General features: G+C 44.6%; 1 protein-coding gene across 2 annotated transcripts; it reads left to right on the plus strand.

Annotated features, from left to right (window-relative positions):
• The first annotated feature begins 8078 nt into the window (after nt 1-8078).
• Nucleotides 8079-11690, plus strand: LOC101387599 (granzyme B). Of its 2 annotated transcripts, XM_004421155.3 has the most exons (5): nt 8079-8485; nt 9532-9679; nt 10213-10348; nt 10555-10815; nt 11472-11690. In XM_004421155.3, the coding sequence occupies exons 1-5, from the start codon at nt 8428-8430 to the stop codon at nt 11613-11615; spliced, it is 747 nt and encodes a 248-aa protein (XP_004421212.1). In that variant the 5' UTR covers nt 8079-8427; the 3' UTR covers nt 11616-11690. The 2 variants fall into 2 exon arrangements, with proteins under 2 accessions (XP_004421212.1, XP_087285218.1); XM_087429092.1 differs by lacking the exon at nt 9532-9679.
• The last annotated feature ends 338 nt before the right edge of the window (nt 11691-12028 follow it).

The following is a 12028-nucleotide window of genomic DNA, read 5'->3' on the forward strand; positions in this document are numbered from 1 at the left end:
GTGAATTAAGCATGGCCCAGTAACATATCCATCCACAGTTTTCCAAGCTTAGAAACCTGAGACAAGGGAACATTAAAAATGTTTAGAGTTTTGCAATCACATACTGAAGGTTCTGGCAAATTAAGCCAGAGAGAGGACAGAGAGAATAATAGTCATTGGTATCACAGTAAGTTATCCTGCTGTACTTCCATTGGTAAAATGCTCTCAGAGCCCAGCAGGTTTCTGCAATACCTGATTTCTTACATGCAGGCTTTGAAGGACTGGCTGGAATGGTCCAAATCTTCTGCTTTGTTCACATATGGTTCCAGTGCAGTGTCCTATTACTTGGTCAGAAACAGAGAAACTTAACAGCAACGGGGATCCTACAACTAGGAGATGTCATATCAAGACTGGTGGACAGATGGGGGACATGAGACAAGAATTCTTAGGTGTGAATTAGATTTTCCAAACACAAGACTTCATTATTTCTACCCTGAACTGTGAGACAGAAAGAAAGAGAAAGACCCACCAATTTTGCAGTCACATACTAGAGGTTCTGGTAAATGATTCAGCAGCACCCCTCTTACCTCCCCCAAACCAAATCGTTTGCCACATCCCGTACAGACATGGTAAGAAAGCACACAGCACTAGCCCCTGAGTGACATGGGAAAAGAAAGAACTCATTCACTGAAGAAGGGTAAGGTGTGACATTTATGTCCTGTGGGAATGAATGCTTTGGGGACAGGAAAAGGCCTCAGTGAGCAAAATTCCTGGGGAGATAAAGACCAGGTGGGGTGTTGGGAGAGAGGAGTCTTGAGTGTGTTCCAAGGTCACATCAAAGGTGACATCACAACCCAGAACATCACTCTCTTCCAACCTGATCCCACCTCCCCCAACCTGCACCCAGAAGTGCAGTCGATATCTATTGATTTTTCCGGATCTGTATTGTTACACTTGCACCCAGTTTGGTGGGGATGGGCACACTGTTATCACCCAAGCCCAGTTCTCCTCCCCCTTCCTCTGCAGTCCTCTCTCTACTCATCACCCCAGACATTAAGCCACACCAAAATTTTTCTGAATTATCCACAACCCAACATCCAGACCTTGCTCTTTGTTGGTGGCTGGGCAATGATTAGAGTAGGCAACAAGGGGAAATTAAAGGGTGTTCTAGTGGTTACCAAATCTTTGGAAATCTCATAAATGTATATCTGCCTTATAGACATTTTTCTCTCCCCATCCCTGCCCTCACTTCCCTATCCTTCCTATCACAGAAGCAAAATGGAAGTACAATGTTCCCCACTCCCACACATAACCTAGGTTCTCATTTACTAACAGATTTCTCCTTCAAAACTGTTTTTGATGCCATGTAAACACCCCAGAAATTCTGACTATCGTCCCAGCTTCCTAATAGGAATGCAGAGACAACTCCTACATGAAGCAGTAATCTCTTCTCAATGACGTGGCTGAGTCTCATGGTCAAATGAAATCAGCTAGGGCCAAGTTCTGGCCCTTTATGCCTGTAGGTTCTGATTTTAGGCATAACTTAAGAGAAGGATTAGGCTCAGGGAAATTTTCTTTATAGCACCAGACTCAAAGGCCATGTGTGAGTACGGGAATGTCATGTCATTGTGCCATTGTCATTGCTGCAAGGAATGGCACTACTCACTTCCAACAGGTACTAGATGTGATTCTGTGAGAGGCTAAGGCCCAGGGGGATTTCCCCTGAAGCGCCAGGTGTGACATCCTACATGTTGGGGAAGAACATCAGGAGAATGATGAATAAAAACAAAGGGAGTATATGATCCCAATGATGTTTCCCTAACAATATGATGGAAGTTCTATCACAATATGGTAGCCACTGAGGAACCTTTCTCTTCTAAGAGAACTGGAGTCTCATATTAGAGACATAGCCAGAAACTTTTATTCTTCAACATCCCTTTAATTTTTCCGCAGATTCCTTGAACAATATAGGATATGGTTAGGTTTGTAGAGCTGTGGATAAGATCACAGACTTTGGAATCAGATCCCTGCATTGTAATCTCTGGTCCCCCTCAACTCTTATGTGATGAGTGATGTGGAACAAGTCTCTTATCTTCTCAGTGTCTTAGCTTCCTCATTTGTGAAATGGAAGAAATATCAGTAGTAACTCAGACAGTGGGCTGAGGATCTGTGGTCGGTGATCAATACATATTAGTCAACATTATGATGTTGGATATTATTTTCTCATTTGTTCAACAAACTGATGTATCATACCTTCTTTTCCAGATATATTGTTATAATTAATTTTCACTTAGATACAGCTTCTTAAAAGTACAAGTCACAAATGCTTTTCACCCTCTTTCAGCTTGTCTCTATTTGGTCATACCTAGGAAGAAATTTAGTCTCTCCACTGAGGTTTTTTCCAGGTAGAGCTCTTTCGTAGGTAGGTACCTGTATCACAGCCTTTCCCACATGTCTGCCACCTCAGTAATCTTTTCACTCCCTTAAATTTGTATTAATACTTCTGGATTTGGGAGGACATACCTATATGGCCCTGGCCATTTGACTAGCCATTGAGCTTAAAAGAAAACTTTCCCTGAGTTCCCCACTCCCTCTATTCTCAGCCTAGTCAGCCTATCACGTCAAGGTGGCTATATTCAGGGCCTCAGCTCAACTCTTGAAGAACCAAGCCAAATAGGGAAGGGGACAGGGATGAGGGTGGTGAGGAAGGGCAGGTCCTGAGAATCAGGGGTTTCATGTCCTCCTCTAGCCTCTCCTTCTTGTGCAAGGAGCTAGTGCTTTCCAAATATGCTAAAGCAAGGGAGTGAGTAGTGAAACTGTGGGAGCTCTAGCAATTCAGAGGAGAGTCAGCCTGGGCTCGGGTGGACATAAATCCCTGAAGTTCTCTAGCTTAAAGTCAGCAGAATGACCCCCAACCCCCAAGGTACAGAGCAAATAAAGGTTCCATAGTGCTGTGCTCTGTTGACCCTGTCATGCTTTGCCTTATCAAGGGACTGACTTGTTCCTTTAGATTTCAGACATGACCTAAAACCATGAACTATATTCTTAAATATTTCTCTGGTTGCTGTCTTTACAGAGATTGACCCAGTCTTCCCAGACACAACTAGATAGAGATACGGTAACAGAGACTCCAGTGACCACACAAACAAGGAATATAGTCCTGGCAAAAATAGTTTGGAAAAGTCTCTACACAAATGGATGACTGCAACACTCCAAAAGCAATATGACCAATCCCTGGGGTTGAATGATAGTGTGATTTCCAGAGCTACCACATTACAATATGCAAGATGTCCAGTTTTCATTGAAAAACTGCAAATAAAGGAAACAAAAAAGTCTGATCCATTTACAGAGGAAAAAGATAAATTGACAGAAAACATTTTGAGAAAGCCCAGACATTGTTTATTTGAGAATAGTTTACATTGACTATCTTAAAAATACTCAAATATCTGAAGAAAACCATGAAAGGAACAAAAGGAAATCAGGAACAGTGTATGAAAAAGTAGAGAATATCCACAAAATATAGAAATTATAGTTCTGGACCTAAAAAGTACAATAGCTAAAATGAAAAATTCAATAGATGGGTTCAACAGTAGATTGACCAGGCAGAAGAAAGAATCAACGAACTTGCAGGGCAAATGACATAAGTCAGTTGGAGGAGCAGGAGGAAAAAAAGAATGAAGAAAAATGAACAGAGCCTAAGGGACCTATGGGACACTATAAAAAATACCAATATATGCATTACAGGAGTCCTAGAAGGAGAAAAAGAAAGGATCAGAAAAAATATTTGAAGAAACAATGGCCAAAAACTTCCTAAATTTCATGAAACATAGGAATATACATAACCAGGAAGTTCAACAAATTCCAAGCAGGATAAACTCAAAGAGATCCCCACTAAGACACACTATAATCAAACCGTCAAAAGACAAAGAGAAAATCTAGAAAGCAGCAAGAAGTGACTTATCACGGACCTGGTGATTCTCAATAAGATTAACAGTCAATTTCTCATCAGAAACCATGGAGGCCACAAGGCAGTAGATTGATGTATTTAAAGCATTGACAGAGGGACCGGCCCAGTGGCGTAGCGGTTAAGTGCTTGTGCTCTGCTGTGGCATCCTGGGGTTCAGATCCCAGGCGTACACAGACACACTGCTTGTCAAGCCATGCTGTGGTGTCATCCCATATAAAGTGGAGGAAGATGGGTATGGATGTTAGCCCAGCGCCAGTCTTCCTCAGCAAAAAGAGGAGGATTGGTGACAGATGTTAGCCCAGGGCTAAACTTCCTCATCAAAAAAATAAAATAAAATAAAGTGCTGAGAGGAAAAAAAACCTGTCAACCAAGAATTCTGTATGCAGCAAAAGTGCCTTTCAAATATGGAGCAATAAACATATCTCCAGATAAACAAAAGCTAAGGAAATCCATCATTAGTAGACCTGCCCTACAAGAAAGGCTAAAGGGAGTCCTTCAGGTTGAAATATAAGGACAAAAGATGGCAATTTGAAGCCAAATGAAGAATTAAAGATCTCTTGTAAACGTAACTACGTAGATAAATATAAACCTAGAATTATCGTATTTTGGATTTGTAACTCTACTTTTTGTTTCCTATGTGATTTAAAATACAAATGCATAAAACAGTAATAATAAAACTGTGTTAATGGGCACACACATATAAGGATGTAATATGTGACAATAACAACATAAAGGGGGGTGGAGCTGAACAGGAGTTAAGAAATGAATTCAACACATTGACGGGTAGAAGATCAGTTGTGTTTCTATATACCAGCAATGAACAATTCAAAAAGGAAATTAAGAAAACAATTCCATTTGCAATAGCATCCAAAAGAATAAAATACCCAGGACTAAATTTAAACAAGGAGGTGAACAAACTATACACTGAAAACTACAAAACATTGCTGAAAGAAATTAAAGAAGAACTAATTAAATAGAAAGACAACACATGTTCATGGATTGGAAGACATACATTGTTAAGATGGCAATACTCCCCAAAGCAATCTCCAGAGTGAATGCAATTTCCATCAAAATCCCAATGGCATTTTTTGCTGAAATGGAAAAGCCAATCTTAAAATTCATATGGAATTACAAAGGGCCCCAAATAGCCAAAATCACATTAAAAAAGAAAAACAAAGGTTTGAGGACTCACACTTCTTGGTTTCGAAACTTACTGCAAAGCTAGAGCAATCAAACACATTGTGGTACTGGCATAAGGATAGACATTTAGACCAATGGAAGAGAACTGAGAGGCCAGAAATAAACCCAAACATCTATGGCCAAATATTTTTGGCAAATGTGCCAAAACCATTCAGTTAGGAAAGAATAATATCTTCAATAAATGATGCTGAGACAACAAGATAACCACATGAAAAGATTATAGCTGGATTCCTACCTCACTTCATACACAATAATTAATTCAAATTGAGTCAACAGCCTAAATATAAGAGCTAAAATCATAAAACTCTTATAAGAAAATATAGGGTAGATCTTCATGACCTCTGATTTGGCACTGGATTCTTAGACTTGACACCAAAAGCACAAGCAACAAAAGATAAAATAAATACAATGGATTTCATAAAAATGAAAAAGTTTTGTGTACTAAAGGATAGTATTAAGAAAGTGTAAGGACACTCAACAGAATGGGAGAAAATATTTTCAAATCACATATCTCATAAAGGTTGAATATTTGGAATATATAAAGAACACTTACAACTCAACATCAAAAAGACAAGCAACTCAATTAAGAAATGGGCAAAGGACTTGAACTGACATTTCTCCACAGATATACAAATGACCAGCAAATGGAGGAAAAGAAGCTAAACATCATTAGTCTATAAGGAAATCAAACCCACAATGAGATACCACTTCATAACAACTAGGATGGCTATAATAAAAAAAAGAAAGAAAGAAAGAAAAAGAACAAGTGTTAATGAAGATGTGGAGAAATAGGAACCCTTGTACATTGCTGGTGGGAATATAAAATGGTGCAACAGTACCATTGTGTACTGTTTACCACAATGTTTACCATCATTGTGGTAAACAGTTTGATGGTTCCTCAAAAGCTGAAACATAGGATTACCACATGACCTAGCAATTCCACTCCTAGTATGTGTCCAAGAGAAATGAAAACATATCATCCACATAGAAATTCATACACAAATATTTGTAGCAGCATTAGTCATAATAGCCAAAAGGCAGAAAAAACCCAAGTGTCTATCAAACAGATGAATGGATAAATTGTAGTATATACATACAATGGAATATTATTTAGCCATAAAAAAGAATGAATATTGATATCAGCCACAGCTTGGATGGACCTCAAAATCATTATGCTAATTGAAAGAATCTAGACACAACAGGTCAAATACTGCATGATTCCTTTTATATGAAGTATCCAGAAGATGCAAACCCATAGAGATAGAAAGAGGATTATTGGTTGCCAGGGGCAGGGCAGGGGGTGAGAGAGGGAGAATAGGAAGTGATTCAGTACTCATTAAGTGTGGACCCACAGGTTAATGGGTATGGACACATGTTCTTCTGGGTGATGAAATAGGTTGGAAACAAGAGAGCGGTGTAGTGGCACAACACTTTGAATGCACTAGATGCCACTGAATTATACTTTAAAATAGTTAATTGTATCGTATGTGAATTTCACCTCAATTTTTAATAAAGGGTCATAGACCCTTTAGCATAATCCCCTTTTAATTTTTAAAAATACAGATATACACAAGAGAAAAATATGTTAGATCATACTTCAAGACATTAAAGATGACTATCAATGAATGATGGGAAATCAGGTAATTTTTATTGGTTCCCTTTTGCTTAAATTATTTTTAAAATTTTCCCACAATGTTAGGAAACAATTGCATGTTGAATTTTTTTGTAACTAGGAAAGAGAGATTATAACGATATTGACTAATAGATTTTTAAGAGCATGAGGAAAATGCTTAAGCTGTAGAGTGAAGTGAGGCTAAAAGAAAATTGCATTGTATATATACTGTGATATGTCTGTGGGAGAGAGACAGATGAGTGGCATTGTTCCCCTCTACTTTCTAAATTTTATTAATAAATATCTATTACCACTATAATCAGAAAAGTAATTTTATATTTAAAATGTCTACTTCAGGGCAATCTAAGTTCAAAAAAGTATAAGTTTGGTAAATGTACTTGGTTTGATAAGCAGGATATTTACACTGGATTTCTGTATTTTGATACAGAATATTCCTCATAGAAAAATTGTAAAGTACAGAAAATGTAAGATGGAAACTGAAGTCAGCAGACTCTAACCACTCCGAGATACTTAGTTGTCCTTTGAACAGGATTGGGCTTGGGCTGTTTGGAAACAACGGTTCTTCACTTCCATTGTAGTGAGATCATCAGCAGAGCTTCTTTAGCAAATGTGAGTCTAATATGTGCCAGGCCGGCTCTAGCAGAAGTGTGGCTCTCTGGACAGAGGACAGAGAACACTGAAAGGACAATCACTGGTCTTTGGTTGCCCAGCATGCTTTCCCACTTCACATGGTACCTGCAATTTACTCATCTGAATTTCCTTTGGGGAACCAGACCTTTCCCAGTCTTAGTTCCTGTGCTTTGGGTGGGACCGACTCCAGCCCACCCAAAGTAGGAATGACCTAGGCTTAAGTCAATCAGTGGATTCAATTCCTAGGGTCACAATGATTTGTTAATTTAGGCCAATAAAGGTCAGGTTCGGGACTTTTCTTAAAAACATTGACAAGAGAGATGGACTCTATCACACTGAGTGTTTGTAATTTAAAAAGAGACGTTAAAAAACCCCTAGGAAGGAAGCTGTGAGGATGAATGGGTTGCTATATGGAATGGGTAGATGGTGGCCATTCTCTGTTCCCATATTGTGCATTCTTCTACCATGGCCCTTCCCATACTGCGTTCTGGTCACCGATGTTTCTGTCTCCTCCACCAGACAGTCAGCTCTCTATGGGAGGGAGACACATCTCCAGTGTGCTTAGTCGTAGCACAGAGAAGGGCCCAGACACACATCTGCTAAAGAAATTATCCGGATGGACTTAGCAACAAGGAAATTAGGCATTGGTGGTTCTATCACTGAGGACTCAGCTTTCGGGGGCTCCAACACCTCTACTGGTCAATACCACAGCCCACAGTCTCCACCTTGTACCTTTGGGTTCCTGCTCTGGGCTGGAACAAGTGGTCTGCACTGAGTCATCCACTGTGGGCACTGATGTGGTCACCACGTGATTCTCACACAACCACCCAGAGGACGTCATCAGGCAGAGAAGGCGGGGGCAGGGAAGGTTTCGTGGAAAGCCACCTATGATGAAGCACCACACAACCCTAGGGGGACTGGAGGTCACTGAGCCCACCTGCACCTCCTTCCTCTCCTGGGGGCTATAAGAGAGCAAGGAGAATGTACCAGCAGCTCCCACCTGGTCACCGTCCCTGGAATGATGCAGCCTCTCCTGCTCCTGCTGGCCTTTTTACTGCCCCCCAGGGCAAAGGCAGGTGAGTGACCATCCCCACCCTCAGAGACCACATCCCATCCCACAGGGGCCCAGATCTCCTGCCCCTTCTGCCCATTCCTGACCCATCTATTAGCAGCAACGCTCTGAAGCCCACCTCAGACCCCTGAGTATGATGCTGGGTAAGCTACCAGCAGGAATGACAGGGCAGAAGGCTGTTCTGAAGAAGAGCCAGTAGGTGCTATTCTGTCCCCAGGCCCTACGTTTGCCATCTGGAAAGTGAAATTCACCTAGAAGTGCATGGCAGAGTGAGGGAAACTGGAAAAGAGAAAATAATAAATCCCCCTGCAGAGGGCAGAGTGGGCCTGGCTTCCCTGTCGGGGATGAGACAGATGCTACCCTCTGCGTCCACTCAGGAGAGAAGCTCAGAGCTCAGCAGAACCCGGAGCTGGTGGGACCACTGTCCTCAGAGGACTGCTGGTGCCGTGCTCAGTCCCAAGGCCCCTCTGTCCCTTCTCCAACTCTGCTTTTCTTCCCAGGCCTGTAGCAGCTCCCCTCTTTCAAGGATGGAGCCATTGTTCGGCAGACTCCAACTTCTCTGCTTTCCAGAAGCCCACCAGCACTGGCCCTACCAGCCCTCATCCAGAGGCCCATGGGGGGCCATTCCTTCATGCAGCCAACAGACACTTCTTAGGCACTCACTACCTGTCAGGCCCTAAGAAACAGGCTATGACAACATCTAGATCCTAAACTTAAGTCCTGGCCACTGGCAAGCAGCACTATCCTTAGATGGGGGCCTTAGAAATGCACGGGAAACAAAGCAAAGTCAGGAGAGGAATTTTCAGGAGCCTCTAGGACTTCGCTGTCTCTAAGACAAGATGCTCACTTCCAATTATCTATGGAGGACAGATTCACAGACTGAGCCTGCTCCTCTTCCCCTTTCTGGAGGAGGAAGTTGAGGCTCCTCCCAGCCCTTCCCAACTCCAGACCATCCTGGGCTCCCAGATGCACAGAAGTCCTGAGCCATCCAGCCGACACGTGCCTTGTGGACTCTCTGAGTGCACACAAGCAGATCAGACTTTCCTTCAGGGCAGATCATCGGGGGACACGAGACCAAGCCCCACTCCCGCCCCTACATGGCTTTCGTTCAGTTTCTGGCGAATGAGAGACAGTACAGGTGTGGCGGTGTCCTTGTGCGAAAGGACTTTGTTCTGACAGCTGCTCACTGCTGGGGAAGGTGAGGGGCTGCAGACACTGAAGACTCCTGAGACCCCCACAGGGACCCCTGTTCTCTGCCCAAGGGCTTCAGCCTAGGGGAGCTGACCCCCCGGCTCAGGGTAACTCAAGGCATGAGAGCTCATCAGAAGAGCCATATGAGAGCACGACTGGGGGACGGAAAGTGAGAAATAGAACAGGTAAGCTTTGGGGTCAGAGGTCCAAGGTGAGAGTTAGTGGCCCACTTGAGAAGAGAGACCACACTGGCCAAATAAAGCAGCTATGGAGGATGAAAGCCTGCATGAGGGTCAAAATGCAAACTCACAGTATTTCACAAAATTGCCTGAGGGCAAGAGAAAGCTTCCAGAAGCCCAGCCCTCAGTGTCATTGAGAAGTACAGAGCACAGAGCCACTCAGCACCCAGCCCTCATGTTACCTCGATTTCCCCTAGCTGCAGCCCTGCCCTGTCCCGGTTGTCACCTGCCCTTCATGGGTCTTGGGCTGGATCTCCTGTGACACCACACTCCCTGCATTCCCACTCTGCTTTCTGTGCAGCTCAATCAGTGTCACCCTGGGGGCCCACAACATCCAGGAGCAGGAGAAGACTCAGCAGGCCATCCCTGTGAGCAAAGCCATCTGCCATCAGGACTACAATTCTAAGAATTTCTCCAACGACATCATGTTACTAAAGGTAAGGAAACATCTCTCCTGCTCTTGCTCTCCTGGGTCCAGATGGTTTCCCCTCCCATTGCAACCTGTCCCATCTCTCCTTCCCGTCCTGGCCACCTGACTAGTCCCAAGTGGCTCAGGGGAGAGGGAAGACAGTGCAGCCCCATCGTGGTGTCCAGACCCAGGAGGCCATTGGCTGAGCTGGACTTTCTTGTCTCTTCTCATCAGCTGGCAAGAAAGGCCAAGCAGACTGCAGCTGTGAGGCCCCTCAGCCTGCCCTGGGGCAAGGCCCAGGTGAGGCCCGGACAGGTGTGCAGTGTGGCCGGCTGGGGGCAAGTCTATCAGAAGGGCCCATACTCAGACACACTGCAGGAGGTGGAGTTGACCATACAGAAGGACCAGGAGTGCGAATCTCACTTACGCAATTATTACAACAGTACCATTCAGCTGTGCGCGGGGGACCCGAAGGAAAAGAAGTCTTCCTTTAAGGTGAGACAGTGCAACTGCCTAGCTTGGCTCTGAGGAGAGGGCAGTTTTCTGGAGATCTGGGACCTAGAGACCCATAGAGTGCGGTCTCCTTCACGCCCTAGACTCTGATCTTTCTCCTGGGAGGAGAAGTGGGGAGCAGCCTGAGTAGGGAGTCACGGGGCTTCTGCGAGCCCCCCAGAGGCCTGTGATGGATCCACACATGGCATTCCCCCCAGGCGATGAATGTGCAACACTCTGTCCCACGCTGGGCACAGCTGTGAGAAACTGCTCCCTGCTGTGCAGCAGTTAAAACCAGGTGGCTCCTCAGAGCTGGCACCCATCTTGGCTGATGGGCTCTCCCTCCAGGCTGAGTGTTGGCCCCACCTGCCTGCTTCAGTGTCCTTAAACAGCAGATTGAAGCACAGTCCCACAGCACCTTCATAGAGAGAGGATCTGGGACTGGGTGAGGAGACGGAGCCACCACCTGAGTGAAGTGAAACAGTGACAATGTCCAGGGTCAGGACTGGGCAGTTGAGGGGCCCACAGGGGCCGCCCTCCCCTCTGATCTCCCACATGGAGGCCATGCAGGCGGCCTTCTCTGAGAGGGGGTTTGGGAGGGCAGGGAGGGCAGGACCAGGAGGAGAACTAGCTCAGTCCTTCCCCCTCTCTGTCCACAGGGGGACTCCGGGGGCCCTCTCCTGTGTAAGAACGTGATCCAGGGCATTGTCTCCTATGGACGAAGTGACGGGTCACCTCCACGGGCCTACACCAAAGTCTCGAGTTTCCTGCCCTGGATAAAGAAAACCATGAAAAGCCTCTAACTGCAGGAACCAGACCATCTTCTCTGAAGCTCACCCAAAATCACACCAGAAACTAAATAAATGTCTCTTAGCTGAGTGGGAAGGGCTGGTTTCTTGTTGATTCATTGACCCTCATTCACAGGCACCAACTCTGTGCTCAGAAGGCCAATGACACAAATCTGCTATTTTCTGCTTCCTCCTCGTCCCCCTCCCACCACCACGTCCCCCAAACCCCACACGAAGCCGTCACCCAGCTCCGTCTTACCCACACGTGTCTCTCCAGGGCCTGCCCTTCTGCCAGGGCTGAGGCTGATCACCAAAGGAAAAAATATGAACCTCTCTGGTCTCGGGGCTCAGGGTGAACTTCTTACCTCCTTCCCAGTGTTATATAGCAGAGAGGAAGGGGGATAACACTGTGGGTCCCGGACACCAAG

The sequence above is a fragment of the Ceratotherium simum genome, chromosome 3 (genome assembly GCF_057802395.1).
Source record: "Ceratotherium simum simum isolate JZ-2026a chromosome 3, ASM5780239v1, whole genome shotgun sequence".
Lineage (NCBI taxonomy): Eukaryota > Metazoa > Chordata > Mammalia > Perissodactyla > Rhinocerotidae > Ceratotherium > Ceratotherium simum.

Coding starts and splice junctions, on each gene's coding strand:
- LOC101387599 (XM_004421155.3), top strand. CDS start 8,428: ATGATGCAGCCTCTCCTGCTCCTGCTGGCCTTTTTACTGCCCCCCAGG. Junction 8,486..9,531: donor GCCCCCCAGGGCAAAGGCAG/GTGAGTGACCAT, acceptor ACTTTCCTTCAG/GGCAGATCATCGGGGGACAC. Junction 10,349..10,554: donor ACGACATCATGTTACTAAAG/GTAAGGAAACAT, acceptor TCTTCTCATCAG/CTGGCAAGAAAGGCCAAGCA.